This window comes from Fistularia commersonii, chromosome 15 (assembly GCF_037954325.1).
Source record: "Fistularia commersonii isolate RoL2024-O1a breed Wild chromosome 15, RoL_Fcom_v1.0, whole genome shotgun sequence".
NCBI lineage: Eukaryota > Metazoa > Chordata > Actinopteri > Syngnathiformes > Fistulariidae > Fistularia > Fistularia commersonii.
Genome location: NC_141298.1, coordinates 9,018,660 through 9,034,599, shown reverse-complemented (window position 1 = coordinate 9,034,599; position 15,940 = coordinate 9,018,660). Strand labels below are relative to the sequence as shown.

At 41.4% G+C, this 15,940-nt stretch overlaps 1 protein-coding gene across 6 annotated transcripts in view; it reads right to left on the bottom strand.

The window, feature by feature from the left end:
* The window catches only part of myo7ab (myosin VIIAb), a 40,498-nt gene extending 24,558 nt beyond the window's left edge, over positions 1 to 15,940 (bottom strand). For 3 of the 6 annotated variants that reach the window (XM_086161052.1, XM_086161053.1, XM_086161055.1), the window contains exons 1-13: positions 15,721 to 15,940; positions 10,800 to 10,867; positions 7,338 to 7,451; positions 6,375 to 6,527; positions 5,450 to 5,467; positions 4,319 to 4,503; positions 4,125 to 4,246; positions 1,584 to 1,726; positions 1,379 to 1,492; positions 1,078 to 1,231; positions 838 to 914; positions 268 to 387; positions 14 to 156 (exon numbers count right to left, since the gene is read on the bottom strand). In XM_086161052.1, coding sequence (XP_086017178.1) covers positions 14 to 156; positions 268 to 387; positions 838 to 914; positions 1,078 to 1,231; positions 1,379 to 1,492; positions 1,584 to 1,726; positions 4,125 to 4,246; positions 4,319 to 4,503; positions 5,450 to 5,467; positions 6,375 to 6,527; positions 7,338 to 7,451; positions 10,800 to 10,817 — 1,361 coding nt within the window. In that variant the 5' untranslated portion in view covers positions 10,818 to 10,867; positions 15,721 to 15,940. The remainder of the gene's footprint in view (positions 1 to 13; positions 157 to 267; positions 388 to 837; positions 915 to 1,077; positions 1,232 to 1,378; positions 1,493 to 1,583; positions 1,727 to 4,124; positions 4,247 to 4,318; positions 4,504 to 5,449; positions 5,468 to 6,374; positions 6,528 to 7,337; positions 7,452 to 10,799; positions 10,868 to 15,720) is intronic. The other 3 variants (XM_086161051.1, XM_086161054.1, XM_086161056.1) reach the window with 1 other exon arrangement.

The following is a 15,940-nucleotide window of genomic DNA, read 5'->3' as shown; positions in this document are numbered from 1 at the left end:
GAAGCTCGCTGACCTGTTGACAATAAAGTTCTCGAACCCAAAGATGTCCAGCAAGCCGATGGATCTGCGCGCAACGTTATTGTCACAGGTGGGAGGTCTGAAAATGGCAGCGTTGATCTTATCCACGATCCAAACAAACAGCCGGCCATAGATCCCCTGGAGGGTAAGACTTGTTAACAATCACCAAACAATCCGTTTTATCAGAACCACCAGAAACTGTTGGTCATCTTATAAAATCAGTTATAATCACGAAGTGAAATACAGTACTTTAACGAAGGCATCCCTGACATCCAGGCCTTGGTCCATGTTGAGAGGGGTAGCAACACTTTCTCCACGCGTGATCAGGGTTCTGGTCGTCAAGCACACCATCACATCCTTTGGTTCCACCTAGAGAAAACAACAGAAAACATACATTTTATGCATTAATTCATTAATTCAGTCATTATCTATACAGCTTATCCTCCACTCAGGGAGCCGGAGACTATCCCAGACGTCATGAGCAGAGAAGCAGGGTTCACCCTGGAATGGACAGCAGTCAATCACAGGGCCACATACAGACATACAACCATTTCCTCTGTCATTCACACAGTGGAAATTTGGGGTTTCCAATGAACCCACTGTATGAATGTATGATTTTGGACACATAGACTTTGGAAAAGAAAAGGCGCTAGCCACTGCACCACCCAAATTTTATAATGAAATTAATAATGAAATTAGTCTAAATCACTCAAAAAGGTGCAGTTTTTTTCATCCACTGATTATAATTACACACTACAACAAAGACTTGAAGGCAGGTGAACACTTTTAATAGCGTGTTCTTGGGAGACTCTTACAGACCTCCATGAGTGAAGCGGCCGTCACTAGGTCAGGTGACCTCACCACCACACAGGCATCCAGGTTGTCGTATGTACGAGCTGAGTGGACAGAAGAAACAAAATTCATTTTCTTTCAGCTGCTGTAACATCGTGACCGCCTGAATCCTCTGCTTGGTCAACTTCTGATATGTTAACATCCCTTTTTTGATTCCCGCGAGAATCCAAATTTTAGGATTCGTGTGTGTGTACGCGGCCAACGCACCCTCGAACCGAAGGTTGCCCATGTGCAAGATGGCTGCGAGCAGTTTGGAAATCTCCCAGTTTTCCGTCTCCGTGAACATAAGGACCTTCATGGCCGACAGGATGCTGGAGTAATCGCTCAGGTCGTCACGGCCGTCACACTCGGTACAGTTACCCTGGAAGAAAACCATTTTTAGATAATCTGATGATTATATGCGCTGATAAAGTTGTGAGAAAAAGTTCACTTATGCATATCTAGAGGGAAATAAACGAATCTACTATAAATTTGTATGAAGTCGTGTGAGAGGTGATGGTGAACTCACCATAGTGAGGTAGGAGTAGTCTGTTGCGAGACCCAAGCCTAGCTTGGCCTTCATCTCTGGAGCCATCCCCCTCAACATGCAGTAGAAAATGTGGTAGTTCCTCTCATCTGGAGCCTGGAGGAAGAGGGGGAAGGTTGGAGAATTGCATTGCTAAATTAACCGCAAAAACCTTCAAATATGGCAGGACTATGGCCATTTCTCACACCTGCCGGCAGACGCGGGACTTCTCCAGCAGGTATTGCTCTATCTTGGCTCCCTCGATGGCTCCACGCTTGCTGAAGTGGATGTCTATGTACTTGCCAAACCGGCTGGAGTTGTCGTTGCGAATAGTCTTGGCGTTGCCAAAAGCTGAAATGATTCACACGTCGGACGCTGAAGTCACGGATGCCAGGAAAAGTAAATAGTGACAAAAACACAGGGAACCAGGTAACAAATGAGCCGGGGCGGGTGAAGATACCATGCTGTTAAAGTCAGAAGGACGCTGAGCGGGGAACAAATATATTTTTTAGATTCCCCGCCTGAATTCATCGTGGCCTTGCTGTGCAGAAACGACGCTCAAGGTGACGGATGACCTCTATTTTTGCGCAGCTTTTCTTCTGAAATAGTGTTAAAACACTTTACACCGTTCACCTCATTCACACACAGAGGCTTCAATGTTCTCCCCTGGTGCTTTCACACCTTGGGTTGCGAAGCGCTTTACACTCGATAGCATTCGCCCATTCGCACATACGGCGATTGCAGCATAGACGCCTTGCAAGGTGCTAACCAGGCCATCAGGACCACCTGCGGGGAGGTTCAATGTCTTGCCTAAGGACACTTTGACACGCAGACCCTTCGGTCCCTCCGATTGGAGCCCCAATGGAAGGTGCAAATCAGCTCATCAGCACCGATTAGTTGTGAATATACCGCTTAAAGGCACATGAGCCCCTTTGGCACAGTTTGCAGTTTTCTCGAACTTTTTCAGAAACCAAGTGGTTTCATCGTGCATACGGACAGCAGAGGAACTAGGAATCATGGACTTGGGTTTTCTAGAACCATTTCAGCTCCCACACCAAGGCAGGGTCTTTGACATAGGTGCTTGGTGATTGGAACTCTTAAGCCATGCTCATCACCAAATCCTTCTTGAAGACCGCGGGGGGCCATTTTTAAAAACCTTTGCCGTCACCGGTCATCTGTTGTCTTGCAACAAAATGGACACAACCACAGAAAACAGGACCAACGAAGAGATCCTAGTTCTTCTGGCCTGCCACATCGCAGAGGGGTTTCCAGGGATCACAGTGGAACAGAAACATTTCCGCCAAAATAAGCACAAAGTTAGCCAGGCAGAGCAGGGAGGAAATAAAAAACACTTCATCCCACTTGATACTCCGTGGATATTATTCCCACCATGCAGAACATGATCACCGTGGCTAGTTTGCTCCCCATGTTGTCCGTGTCATCTTCATCTTTTTCTTTGCGGTGGTTTGTTTCTTCAGTGTGGATTTCAAGGTGCACTTTGCAGATGCTTGAATCCTGCAGACCATTACCGCCTGTGTGAATGCTAAATTAAAAAGTCTCTGCGGAGGAGGGAAGTTCCAAGAAAAAAAAGTAGAGCTGGACAGTTCTTAAAACTTTCCAAAAGCAACTCTTGACTCCCTGACTGAAGGTTACCAGAGTCCACTCAGAAAAACAGTCACAGTGGAACCTTGACTTATGAGCACATCAACTTTTGAGTTTTCCGAGATACGAGCCGTTGCTCTGTGTTTTGTTTCTTTTTAACTTTATGATCAAAGCTGAAGTCAGCTCAGTTACAAGAAATCAGGATGAACGTTTGTCACCGACGTGGCCACAGCTGTCTATGAGGTAGTGTTTAAAAACAGTTGGATGCACCATCCACCTGTGAAAATCATGGAAAAACATGAGCGAGGTGTGTATTTTGTCAACTTGCCCATAAAGAAATGGAGAAGTTGTTGTCGGTAAGATACCGAGAAGAAGGCACAACACATTTACGGGAACTGTGTGCAGCATATGGTGGGAACGTCAACGGACCAGGAATCGGAAGAGTCATTTAGAAATAGTCGGAGATGGTTTGACCATTTTAAAAAGAGGACCAGCATTTGCAAGTTTAGCGATGAAGTGTCGCGTAGTGTGCTAACTACATTTAGAAGATCACCCGATCTTCTTGAAAAATTCACATTTATAAAATCAGCTTATTTCTTTATGTTCTCTTATATTATGTACGATTATGTTTTTATACATTATTTGTTACTTGATAGTATTTTTCTTAGTCGTGACAAAATCAAGGGTCTTGAGTGGATAAATTGTGTTTCAATTAATTTTAATAGGAAATTTAATTGGATACACAAGCTAATTTTGTTACCACCCCAGATACAGAACGAATTAATCTCATACATCAAGTTATGATTGTATATTTGAGAAATCATTTGCTGACAGTGTGTCTTTGAATTGTTGAGCAGACTGAGCCTCGCAAAACTGGAAAAACACTTCAAAGGGGAAAAGCTTGAGAATCGCTGCATATCTGTTTTTGCTTTCCTGCCTACGAGACGCTACGGTTCGCATCTCTTTTGCGATGGAAATTCAAAACCGCACGACTCAAATCCATTGAGTTCACCTGGAGTTTTGGGGGTCGACCGGAGTTCAGATCACATTCATATCACAATGGAAGTTTTATGTTTCACAGCAAAACAAACTTCAATGCAGAACAAGCTCAATTCTTGAGAGAGAAATGTTTGCATCCCAGCCTGACCTTCAAGGATGGGCGTTGCCTCCAGGACCTGCTGCTCGATCCAGGAGTGCTGCCCGCTGATGGCGGCCAGGAACTGCAGAATCAGCTTGGTGCTCTCCGTCTTCCCGGCCCCCGACTCGCCACTGTCACACAGATAAGACACTTTTACACATTGCCGCCAGGATCAAGGCTTGAACTTGGTGGAAGACAAACACCTGATGATGCAGCACTGGTCCTTGTTGTTCCGCTGCATGTTGAAGTAGCAGTTGTCTGCAATGGCGAATATGTGCGGCGGCATCTCGCCTATCTTCTTGTTGGTGTAGAGGCGGATTTGGTCAGGGGTGTAAATGGGTAACAGCTGGTAGGGATTCACCGCGACCAAGATGGAGCCAGTGTACGTCTGTGGGACCCAAACGCACCAGACACGATATTTCAGTCTCTGTTAATTTCATGATGTCAGATCCATTTTCCTACCACTCATTTTTTGCCATCACTTTTTGCCCCGACTCATCTTTTTTTTTTTTTTTACCCCCAACTTTACACTCAAATTTCAAGTTCAAAAGCTTTCTTTTCAAATATAATAGCTGCCTTTTTCTGGTCAAGTCATAATTGCAATAAAAAACAAAAAAACTTGTACAAACATGATGCCCAAGTCATGTGACTCAGTAATTTTTTTTTTTATTTTTACAGTTTTTGTAAAATGTTCACAAAGGAGATAGAAATACTTTAAAAAGAATACAGGTATTCAAAGATCATCTTCGACTGACTTACTCATGTCCAATTAAAATTCTGACAGTAAACAGCTGCTTATAAACAAATTGAGATATGGATTTGGACAGGGGCTGAAAAGTAGCAGCATGAGAATCATGAAGTCATCCGACGGATCTAATTTCAATATTCAGACGACGGTGGTGGATGGAAACGTGCATAAAAACATAAATTCCTCTGAGCGTATTATCAATGCTTTGGTTAGAGCTTTAAATCTAAGACAGGAAATCTGATTAGAGGAATATTAAGTGGCGTGAAAAAGGTTTCATTATTTCATTTTATTGTTGAATTGAATTAAATTTATTGCGAGAATGTGATTGGATCACAAACCTTTTTTTTCTTGACTGAGCTCCACATAAAATATATGGAAAATTAATAGCGCATAATAAATGATTTGTAATTTGTGGCTGAGTGCAAATGAGACGAACAAATTTGAAATAAGAAGCAAAAAAGGGATTTTGTGGGGAAAAATATAAGGAAATGTTCTAAGATTAATTAATTGATCATCCAAATATGATTTAAATGATTCAAATGTGTTAGCCCTCTATGGCATAAATCTCCTTTTACATTGTACTCACCCTTCCACCGCAATTCGTCTAGGTAAGGGGAGAAAGAACAAAACAACCAGGAGGGAGCTGTTACAGGACCAACCTGAATGTTCTCGGAGGAAAAATTTTGAGAAGATTCCAGAAGGCGCTTTGCGGCGACCACAAGACAATACAGTCCAGTTTAAACTCAGACACAGATCAAACCTCAGATCTGTTCTGTTTGATTTAGGAATGCATGTTCACCAGGCCCGAAGAGGTCTTTTCATAAATCTTGTTACCATAGTTACCCAAGTCAGCAAAAGTATCTTTAAAAAATAAATAACACTGCTGTCAATCTGGCTTCCAACTTGATCCCATTCAAGTGTAAATCTGGAATTCATCGAGGGATTGGAGTGAGGATAGCTGTTTAAATGCATTATTTATAGTAACCCCCAGTGCATGGCAGTGGACGTTAAAGTAAACAGCTTAACCTGAATAAGAAAAGTCTGGAGTATCCGCTGCACAAAGAGGAAAACAGCTCCTCTGAGACCCAAATCTCTCTTGGCTCACGAAACAATTTCCAGTGAGAAAAATAAATAAAAGAGACAGAAACGAGTCACACGCTATCTGACATATAACAACTTTTTGAGATGAGACTTGTTTGCATGAAGAGCAACCAACAATGTTCCTACTTGGGTCTAAAAAAATGTCAAGTCATTCATAAATTATGCAATAGCTCTATTATAAGTACATTTAAAAAAAAATAGCATCATTTGATCTGTTTTTTTTTTTCCTGTGTTGAAAAAGGGTCTTATCTGAAGAAATCTGTAAAAATCCTCCCAACCAACCCTTTTTTCATCCTCAATCGACATTTGTATTGAAAAATTCCATTGAGGTTATCTTTTCATGGATTTGAGTTTTGTTTTGTTGAAACACACGGAAACATTTTAGCTTTTTTTTTTTTTTTTGTACTTACATAGATGACATGTTCATTGTAACGAATCAGGAGGTTGCGGAGGATGCCGGCTTCGTTGAGGTCGCCCAAGCGGATCATGTCCTCCACGCCGTGGATGGAAGTCGGGTGCATGGGCTTGATGTTGGTTGCATTTTGAGGTGATATCCAGTGCTCCTGCATGAGACGAGAAAAACTGAGGTACCGTGACAGCTGATTCAGTTGTTTTCTTTAATATATATCCTCGAAAAAAGTGCAATGGTAATTGAAATGATGCTGTTTTAAATACTCATGACTGTGATCCTCCTTAAATTGTCTCTATACGACATGTGAATGAGAGGAAGAATGATTGTATGTCTGTTGTAAAATGAGTGAGTGAATGGCTGTATTATAATAATAATACTTCATTGATCCCCATAAGGGAAATTCGTATGTCATAGCAGCGCAACAATAGCAATAAATATAAATACAAATATTAACAAGAGAGAAAATTAAAAGGACGAAGACAACTAGGATAAAAATGGATTAAAAAAGGATAAAAAATAAAATATAGAAATATATGAATTTGTATGGATATATGAATATATATTTGAATGTATGAACATAACATATTTTGTATTTATATATGTATCGTCGCCTTCTAAAAAAACTTGAAATTTTTCAACTTCAAGCAATTGAGCCATATGTTGAATAAAGAGTTCATTTAGGCAAAAAAAATCCATTTTGTCAAAAAATAACAATTATTTTGAGAGAGTGACTTTATCCAAATCCAGTTTATAGATCATTTTTTTCAGTGAGTCTAATGAGTTCACAATTAAACCCTTATATTTTCTGATTTTGATATGATAATGACACCATAATAAATAACTTTATGTAACATGAGAAATGAAAGTGGCAAAGTTTATCCAAAAAATCCGCTAAAAGACAAAAATGAAAAAATAAAAAAACACACAAGGATTCATTTCTCCCAATTTGCCGTCAACTCACTGTGCCTTCATCATCCAGAACCTGAATCTGTCCGGAGTCGCACAGTTTGACAACGGCTCCAACCGGGACATCGAACTCCCGGCCGGTTTTAAGGTCCAACCACACAAAGTCCCCCTGGGTGAGGAAAACAAAAACACGTCAGTCTGAGCAGCTCTTTGGTATGTGATGGAGCCAAACCTGCAATGGAGGAACATATTTATGCTGACCAAAGGACAGGATAAACCCTAAGCACGCAGCAGGTATGCATAAATGAATAAATGAATGAATGAATGAATAAATGTATCGGTGTGAGAACGTGAAGACACCTGGCTATGTGGGAGGAATAAAAAGGAGAGGAAATACGACATTGCTTTGTTTCATTATGTGGGTTAGACTAATAGAGTTACATCACGCACTCAAAGCGCCCTGCTTTTTCTGATGCCAACTCAGTGAATGGAGGATTTAGTCTGAAACAGGATTAACTCTGACCGAATTCGGGGTCTGATACCGTCCCTGTTCAGGAAAAAAAGGAGAAGAAAAAGAGTCACTTACACAAGACAAATGAAAACAAATTAATTTCCTTACTGAAGGCCTTCAGCCTTTTTCTCGGAATGAGGGGAAGGAAGGGGCCATGGAAAACTTTCCACGGACTCATAGAACATACAGCATATATTTCCCTTATTTTCATTCATGTATTCATTCATCTATAGTGCTTATCCTTCATTTAGGGTCGTGGACCAAGGGGACCGGAGCCTATCCTATCCCAGCTGCCATTGGGCGAGAGGCAGGTTCAACCTGGATCCATCACAGGGCCACATACGATCATTCACTCTTTCATTTTCATTCACACATCATAAAACCATATGCAACCCTGCAACCATGTGTTCAAGCTTCCAAAATCTTTAATTTGTATGGTGGTGAGTTAGTCCTTTGCCTTTAGCAGGCCAATTATACATTCCTCCAGTGACGTGCAGTCGGGGGAGGCAGGAGAGGCCGCGCCTCACTCGCCAATCTTGGGAAGAAAAAATGTAAAATGAAAAATGAAAAAAAGGAATTTAATGGTTATATTTATCAGTGATTTGCACTATGATGGTATTTTTCATTTAAATTTACCAGTTTTAGATTCAAAATGGCTAGAGTTTCTGTTCAAATACTGAAAAGGGGTACGGTGAGGCTGCGGACTGTTGAGCCTCAATGCAGATTGAGCAATGACGCCTGACTGCTGGCATGCTCTGCACGAAGACCGTATTGCCGTCTCTCTGTATGTCGCTATTAAAATGTTTAAACACTTTTGCTACATGAACTACATTTCCAATGTTCAGTGTTTTTTTTATCAACAACCGTATGTGTGTTACTAGTTGCTTGTGCTGAGTGATCATAACACAGCCGTGAGGAGCCACTAAGTGAGGCACACAGTTCTCCTGCCTCACGGAGGTCAGTGCCTCAATGGCTACAAACCTCATGGTTCTATGATTCCACTAAATCATTGCATCCAGCTCATGAATGAAATAACTTTTGGAGGCTTGGCTTACACTCATCTCTGTTAAAAGCTCTGAAGAGTCATAAGACACACTAACATTTTTTTCAAAGGTTTTTTTTTTTTTTAAAACTCGTTTAGCAGTAACTTTTCTCTCAGAGTCAGCCTTTTGAAAAATAACTTTAATTGACCATGGCATGAAATAACTTCCAGACTCATCAATATGCTTCTTTAGATAACCACCCATTTAGTCTCTATAAAAAGTCAACTGTTGATAACAGATCAGGGTTCATCTTTACAATCTTGGAATTTTTTGCGCCATCTGACAACATCCAGATGCCTCCAGCCCATTGAAGCTGGTAGCCAGGCTGTTGTTTTGGAGTGAAACAGCCAACCAGTCTCACAGTCCAACCCTGCAAGACTCAGGAGCCTGAGATCCACCGTGTTGTTATTAGAGCGGGGAGACTATTGATGGCCTAATATCTGAGCAGAGACACACCGCTGGCCGGTAGATTCAGCATGTTTGGCTTCCAATAACTTTAATTTGTATTGTGGTGAGGGAGTCCTTTTCTCTGCCTTTAGCAGGCCGGTTACACATCCCTCTGTGTCCAGCTTTTTTAAGCGATTTTCAGCTCTCGTTTCATTTGCACATAAATTGAAACGCTCTGTCTTATCCACCCCTGCAAATTTAAACTATGCATAAAAGATCATTTTAAAAAAGGTTGAGACTACTGAATTTTGTAAAATACATGAATTAACAAATATGTGGTGGGCATACACACATACATGGAAATATATTATATTTGGAAAATAATTGGATATGCATACAATCATACTATACTAATTAAAATAGATATGGATATTTCTCCTTTTGGTCCAATGCAGCACTCGGTTGAAAGGCAGTGATACCCGCATACTGGGTAACACGGGGGTTTAATCTACCATCAGCAGCAGTTTCTGCAGTACTTGAGACGATAAATTCAAATACAGCTGCATTGCTGCCGTATCTCCTCATAGCTGCACTTTGCCTGAGTAACGCCAGTCACACTGGTTTGACCATTTAAAACTTTTAGAATTGTTTTGAAATTTGAATTACAGACGCTGTGGACACGGTCACTTTTTTTTTCCCGTCAGACCCCATACTTCTCTGAAACAAACCCACTAATAGGTTGGAACAGATACCCTTAGGGATAAATATGAAGCAATTCATCAGACAATAGGTCGGTACAGTTCTTCTGAGGGAAAACCATTAAGGTGGACCGCGTGTAAACCTACCTTTACCTGTAGTTTTACATTTTCTATTTGATTTTCCCATTGGATGAAACTCCTGTATTTATCAAGTTGGAGTATTATCTGTTACTGATATTCCAATAGGTTTCTGCTTATCTGAAGATTAAGATAATTTAACATGGTAGTCTCCCAGATGAGGGCGAAACGGTGAGTTTTTCAGCCTGCGGGGAGTTTCAGGGATGAAATACATAAGAGAGAAACAGAAACAACAAAAAAAAAAAACAGGGAGTAACCTTCTACCCTCCTTCTGCAGCCAATAATCTTCAAATGCCCCACGGCCATTTATTTGAAAACCCTGAGACACGACCGTGGACTCCTGAGCTCAGACCGTGCAATAACTGAAACAGTAAGTGAATGGAATGCTCAGTACAGAAAACTGATTCCAGCCAGCCCGAAAAAATATCCAATTACAACTTGGATAATAAATAAATATTTATATATCTATAGATATATATATATATGTCCTCCAAATATCAATAATAAACTTAGAGGGATTGTGTTTATCTCTCCTGTTAGAGGACACATACACTTATTCTTCTTAACACTCTGAGCTCACAGGTTGAGTCTCAGTAACCCCCCTGAAGCCCAAGCCGTCTTCAATAAAATGAAACCAAAAATATTACGGCATCTGCCGAAAGTAGCCTTTGAAATCTCGGAAAATTACAAACCAATCGTTTGGCGAGCTCAGCTGTATACGTCTTATTGACACAGCCTACCTGCTGTAGAATGACCATGGTTCAGTCTCGGGTTGAATGCAGGACATGAGAAGTCATATGTGCGGTTTCTGGAAAAGAGACAAAAATGATAGCGGTCATTACAAAAAGAGTGAAAATAATACAAAAGCCATAAAATACTAAAACCCGATGTTATTGTAAATATTGAAGCCGAGAGGCTTCTCCAGTTCCAGTGACCTCTCGGATCACAGAAGTCTCTCAAATGAGCGGTAAAACATCTTCAAGTGAAGAAATTTAAGTCCGGTTGCCACAATAAGACGGTTTCGACAAGAATACATGCACTGTAATATTGACGGCGACTAATGGTGATGTTTTAGTGGGGGATTTTAATTGCATTTTTAATTGTATGCTCCATCACCAGTGCTCTGTTAGACGTCAAGTACGCACAAAACCACTAACAAATCAAAACCATCTAGGCATACAATGGTGTCCAATTATCTAAACCACACCATGACTATCCAACTGCCAGACAACCAACACAATATAACCATAGTTATAAGTTACAAGACGTGACAAAATCGTGGATGGGGCAAAAACATGGGAGCCCTCCAACAAAGACAACCATCCATGTGCCTCAGTGGGACTTGGGAGCTTGGTGAGGCAGAGGGAGGGTTCGGTGGGTGGTTGAAGGGTTGGGGAGGGGGCTGCCAAGGGCTTATTGGATTCCTGGGGCTAATCCCATCACTTAAGTACCGAGCATAGTTTAGTATGACTGCTGAATCACCCCCACACCCACCCACCCACAGCCCAGCCTCACCCCAGCCTCACCCCAACCTCACCCCAGCCTCACCCCAGTCCCCTGTGCCATCACTCCTTATTCGAGAAGGACGACGACTCTGGATCTTTTTACCCTCAGACCAAACCCGTATCAGCGTTCTTTAGTGAGCAAAAAAAAATGAAAAAACAGGTCCGTCCATCATTGCCTTGATGATGAAATGGAGTTGTTATTAAACATATCATTGTAAATATCATTTTACAAAAAATAGCGCCAACTTGGGTTGCAGTTAAAGTTATTTCGAAATTCAGCTCACCAGTTTAAACCCGACACCGATCGCACAAGTGATGAAGATAAGCTTTGTCACCGGTGGGGGAGGTGCTAATTGTATTAATGATCCATTAGCAGACCAATAAGCAGATTAACATTTGTTCTGATGTGCAGCGACACACTACAAACCAAAAGGAGGGGGGGGCGTATTCTGATGTTAGACGAGGATACGGCGGCTGTGGGGCCGATGCGTGTAAACGGCGGCGAGTTCATCAGCCACAGTGGGTTTATAATAAGAGAAAAAGAGAAAGAGCCTCTTATCCAGAACCGCAGGGAGCCCATCTGGCAGCTGTCCCAAACACGGACCTATAGATCTCTGGACTAGACTTTACACCGTGACCTTCCCCAGTAAGACACCCTCTTCACACCTCACAGCCTCTGCTGCTGTTCTTTTAATAAGCTGAACAACAAGTCGATATTGTCGGCGAGGGCAGCGTGGAGGTGGGCCGTGCACGAAAGCGGCGGTCGGCGGTACTCGTTGGACTGGAGCGACATTGGATCAAAGCTTCCTGAATTAAATGGCTTTCCAGTCGTGACATTTATTGATGGACAAAGCGCCGCTAAGTAGAGCAATGTGAAACCGGACCGCAGGAACGCACAGCCGTCACCCCGCTCGGAGAAGAAGTGGCTGTTTTTCTGCAAATGTGACACTTCTAGTAAATAATTATATGCTTAAAAAAAAGTGTAAAACTCGGAACTTGTCAATGTTTTGCTTACTATATTTATATAGAGATATACATATTTGATAACTGAAGTTTAGCTTGCCGCTAGCTGCTAGCCTGCCGAACAAACTCTGTTAACCCTGAAACTATTTCATAATAAAGATCCACATCGCCTGATTTCCTCATTTTTTTAAACATAAATTCAAGAACAACACCACACTGACAAAAGCTTGCTGAAGTAATACCTGACAATTTCATTTTTTGTGATATTCCATTTTGCGCAACCACAAAATAGTGCCCTCCCCTAGCCAAAAGCTTATCGTCCCCTGAGGTACTCTCACCGGCTCAGTTATATGATCGACAAACAATCTCTTTCTTCATTTCGACTTAATTTTATAATCCAATTACATGTAAAACAGTCACAGGTTTTGGAAAACTGACAACCTAAAGGAGTGTAAGGTTAAAAAAATATCTGATTCATAGTTATTGACAACAAAAACCCAACAACCTACTGTGTGGAGTTTTCTCCCACTCGAGACAAAAATCCAAATTGAAATCAGAAAAATTGAAAATTAAAAGCTATTTGTAAAGTAAAGAAGACCAACAACTGTAACAAATATCCAGGTGTGTCCATTGTGCTTAGGAAAAATTAACATGGAGATTTTAAATAAAATTAGCTAAACAAGATGTGCCAGGTGTTACATTAGCGCTATTGCTAGGTTCATTGTTCCATAATTGGTGTGTTTAGCGTAATTTCATTGGTCAATACTTGCCAGCAGCCAAGTAAAGGGGCTAAATTTAACTGGGAATCGGCTTTGCGGGCATGCTTTGACTATTTTTCCCTGGTTTCTGGTTTCTCAGAAATGGTGAGCTACGCCCAGGGACGTGAGCACCAACAGTTTGAAAGCGGATCAATACTTCCAGGGACGACGGGAGGATATTTCGGAGACGCATTGTCAAACTCCACAGTTCACAGATTTTCACACGTGAGCCAACGGTGGTCTTGCTAAACCTCAACGGCTAATCTGTGTGTGGCCTTTAATGCTCTGCTAACAAACATGTGTATCTTAAACAGTTGTTAACTCACATGGCTGGAATTCAGAGCTGCAGGCAAAAAGGGGCTTGAGACATTCATTGTTGACCCAGCAACTTTAAGAGCCTCAATCCCTGGTCTTCCATGGGTCCCGCAGTTTAGTCACTGCCACAGAAAATCTAAGTCTTTGGCCTAAAATCTTAGCCTATAACCTAAAAAACCTTTCTTTTTGAGAAAGCTCACGGTCAAGGTTAGGCTAGCTACCTAGTTATACTGCCATAATTTGTTGCCATAATTTCTCCCTCTCTTCCTATCCTGTCTGTACTTCATCAGTACGTGATCGTAACCTCGTATCTTCTTCCGAAGTCTCTGGATTCTCTCATTTTGCAAGTTCCCTTGTGGAGTGGCTTAAACTACTGCAGCGTCTTGCCAGGCGTTCGCTATTGGTGTTTCTTGTATGAATATTCAAGCTATTATTGTATAATTTCAGCTGTTAGCATGTAAATGTCAGCACTACTAGTCAAGGCAAGAGGCCGCCCACATTGAGCTCGGATCTGTCTGGGTTTTTCTCAGTTTTTCTATTTAGTTTTTACGGTGCTGCTGACACCAAGTCCTTGCCCTTGGGGAAAGTTTGATTTCTGTGATTCATTGGAGAGAGCATGGTCGCGGCCTGTGTTATATGGGAAAAGTGTCATCAGACAAGTATGTCATTATTCTAGGCGATATAAATAAAACCTAACTTGACAAATCCATCTATATAATGTTTCTTAACACATTATACCATAACGGTTAGATGGCCTCATGTGAACCTGGGAATAGTAACAATGCCTTGTGACATCATTCATGTATTCAGTTGTAAATACAGCTTAATGTCGCAACGTTTGTCGATTCCAGCACCTATTGCAAGTGTCATAACTCATGCACAAACTTTAAAATCCATAATCAAAGTTATCAGTAAATGATTACGCTCATAGGAAAGCTCATGTGTCAAAGGAGAATGTGGTAGATGGTATTATGGGGTTGGAATAAATCCCCACATTAATGGCTTGTTATCTTTCTAACCAGATGTACAGAAATTTCAACAGACATTTGTTACGGATTGGCAAATCATGAAAGGTGATCATTGATATTGATTAATATGACAGATTAATTTTTCTTCACTGATTATCAGGAGTAAATGTTTTATTTGTTGTTTGTTTTTATTCTTAATGTTCAGGGTACATACTCGCTGGTGCAAACCTTTTTTGCTAATTATAAAAATCGGTAACATTTTTTTCTGATCTACTGATGAGTAACTGATCAGTCCAAACCTCACCCTGTAATATGGATTATTCTCAACTTGAATAGTCTAAATGTCCAAAATGTACTCTTATTCAGTGCTGTTATCTATTCATGTGTTAATATACAGCTCATTTAAAAGAAATATTGTTACCAGGTCCGAACAATTAATTAAAAATATGAAATAAAAAAAAAATTTGCAAATAGATAAATTTAATTGAATTTTCTAATTCACGTGTTAATATACAGCTCATTTAAAAGAAATATTGTTACCAGGTCCAAACAATTAATGAAAAATATGAAATTAAAAAAAAACTGCAAATAAATAAATTTAATAAAATTTTGTAATTGCAGTCTATATTGTCCTGTAACCAGTCTTTCCTCAAAATCACTTTGGGAGAATACTTCCTTGTTAAATCCATCATTACTTCAGTTTTTTGCTTCACCTCTACTCGATCAAATGGGCCCGAATGACCAAACAGGTGGGCCGTCGTCCCGAGGAAAGTTTACCTGGTGGGCTCCGTCCCCGACGATGTCTCTCTCCGTTCGCTTTTACCCCGAGCCCGGTGGGATTAGAGCGCCTCACCTTCATACTCCCGTGGAAAAACGTTGTCTTATCTGGCAGCGCATAATCTATAATGGAATCTAAATGAGAGGCAAAGCACCTACTCCGACATTACACAACAAAACACGCTCACACACTCAACTTAGTGTACTTTCTATTGCAGTGCATAATGGGGCCCTTTAAGTGGAGAGGAGTCGGTGGGTGAGCCAAGGCCAGTAAGAGGCTTTGGCCTAAAGCTACAAGAGCGGCGGCAGCAGCAGCGATGGGGCCTGGTTCTGCTAAGCCCTCTGGCCTGACCCGTGCTCACCTACCACACTTACCTCACCGCGTTCCCCTTCTCTCTCCAGTGCGTCCTGTCAGTTACGGTTTAATTGGCGATGGCAGCCCCAGGTGGGGTTAAGACTGGAAGGGGGTGCGGGGGTTCTTACTCCAGTTCTGCTCGGGGGTTTGTCTTAACGCTCATCCGCCCCTCCCTGGTTCTTCAGCAGGGGCCTCGCCGCCTCCTTGTCTGTGTCCAAGCACCGGCGGCCTCGTTCGGGC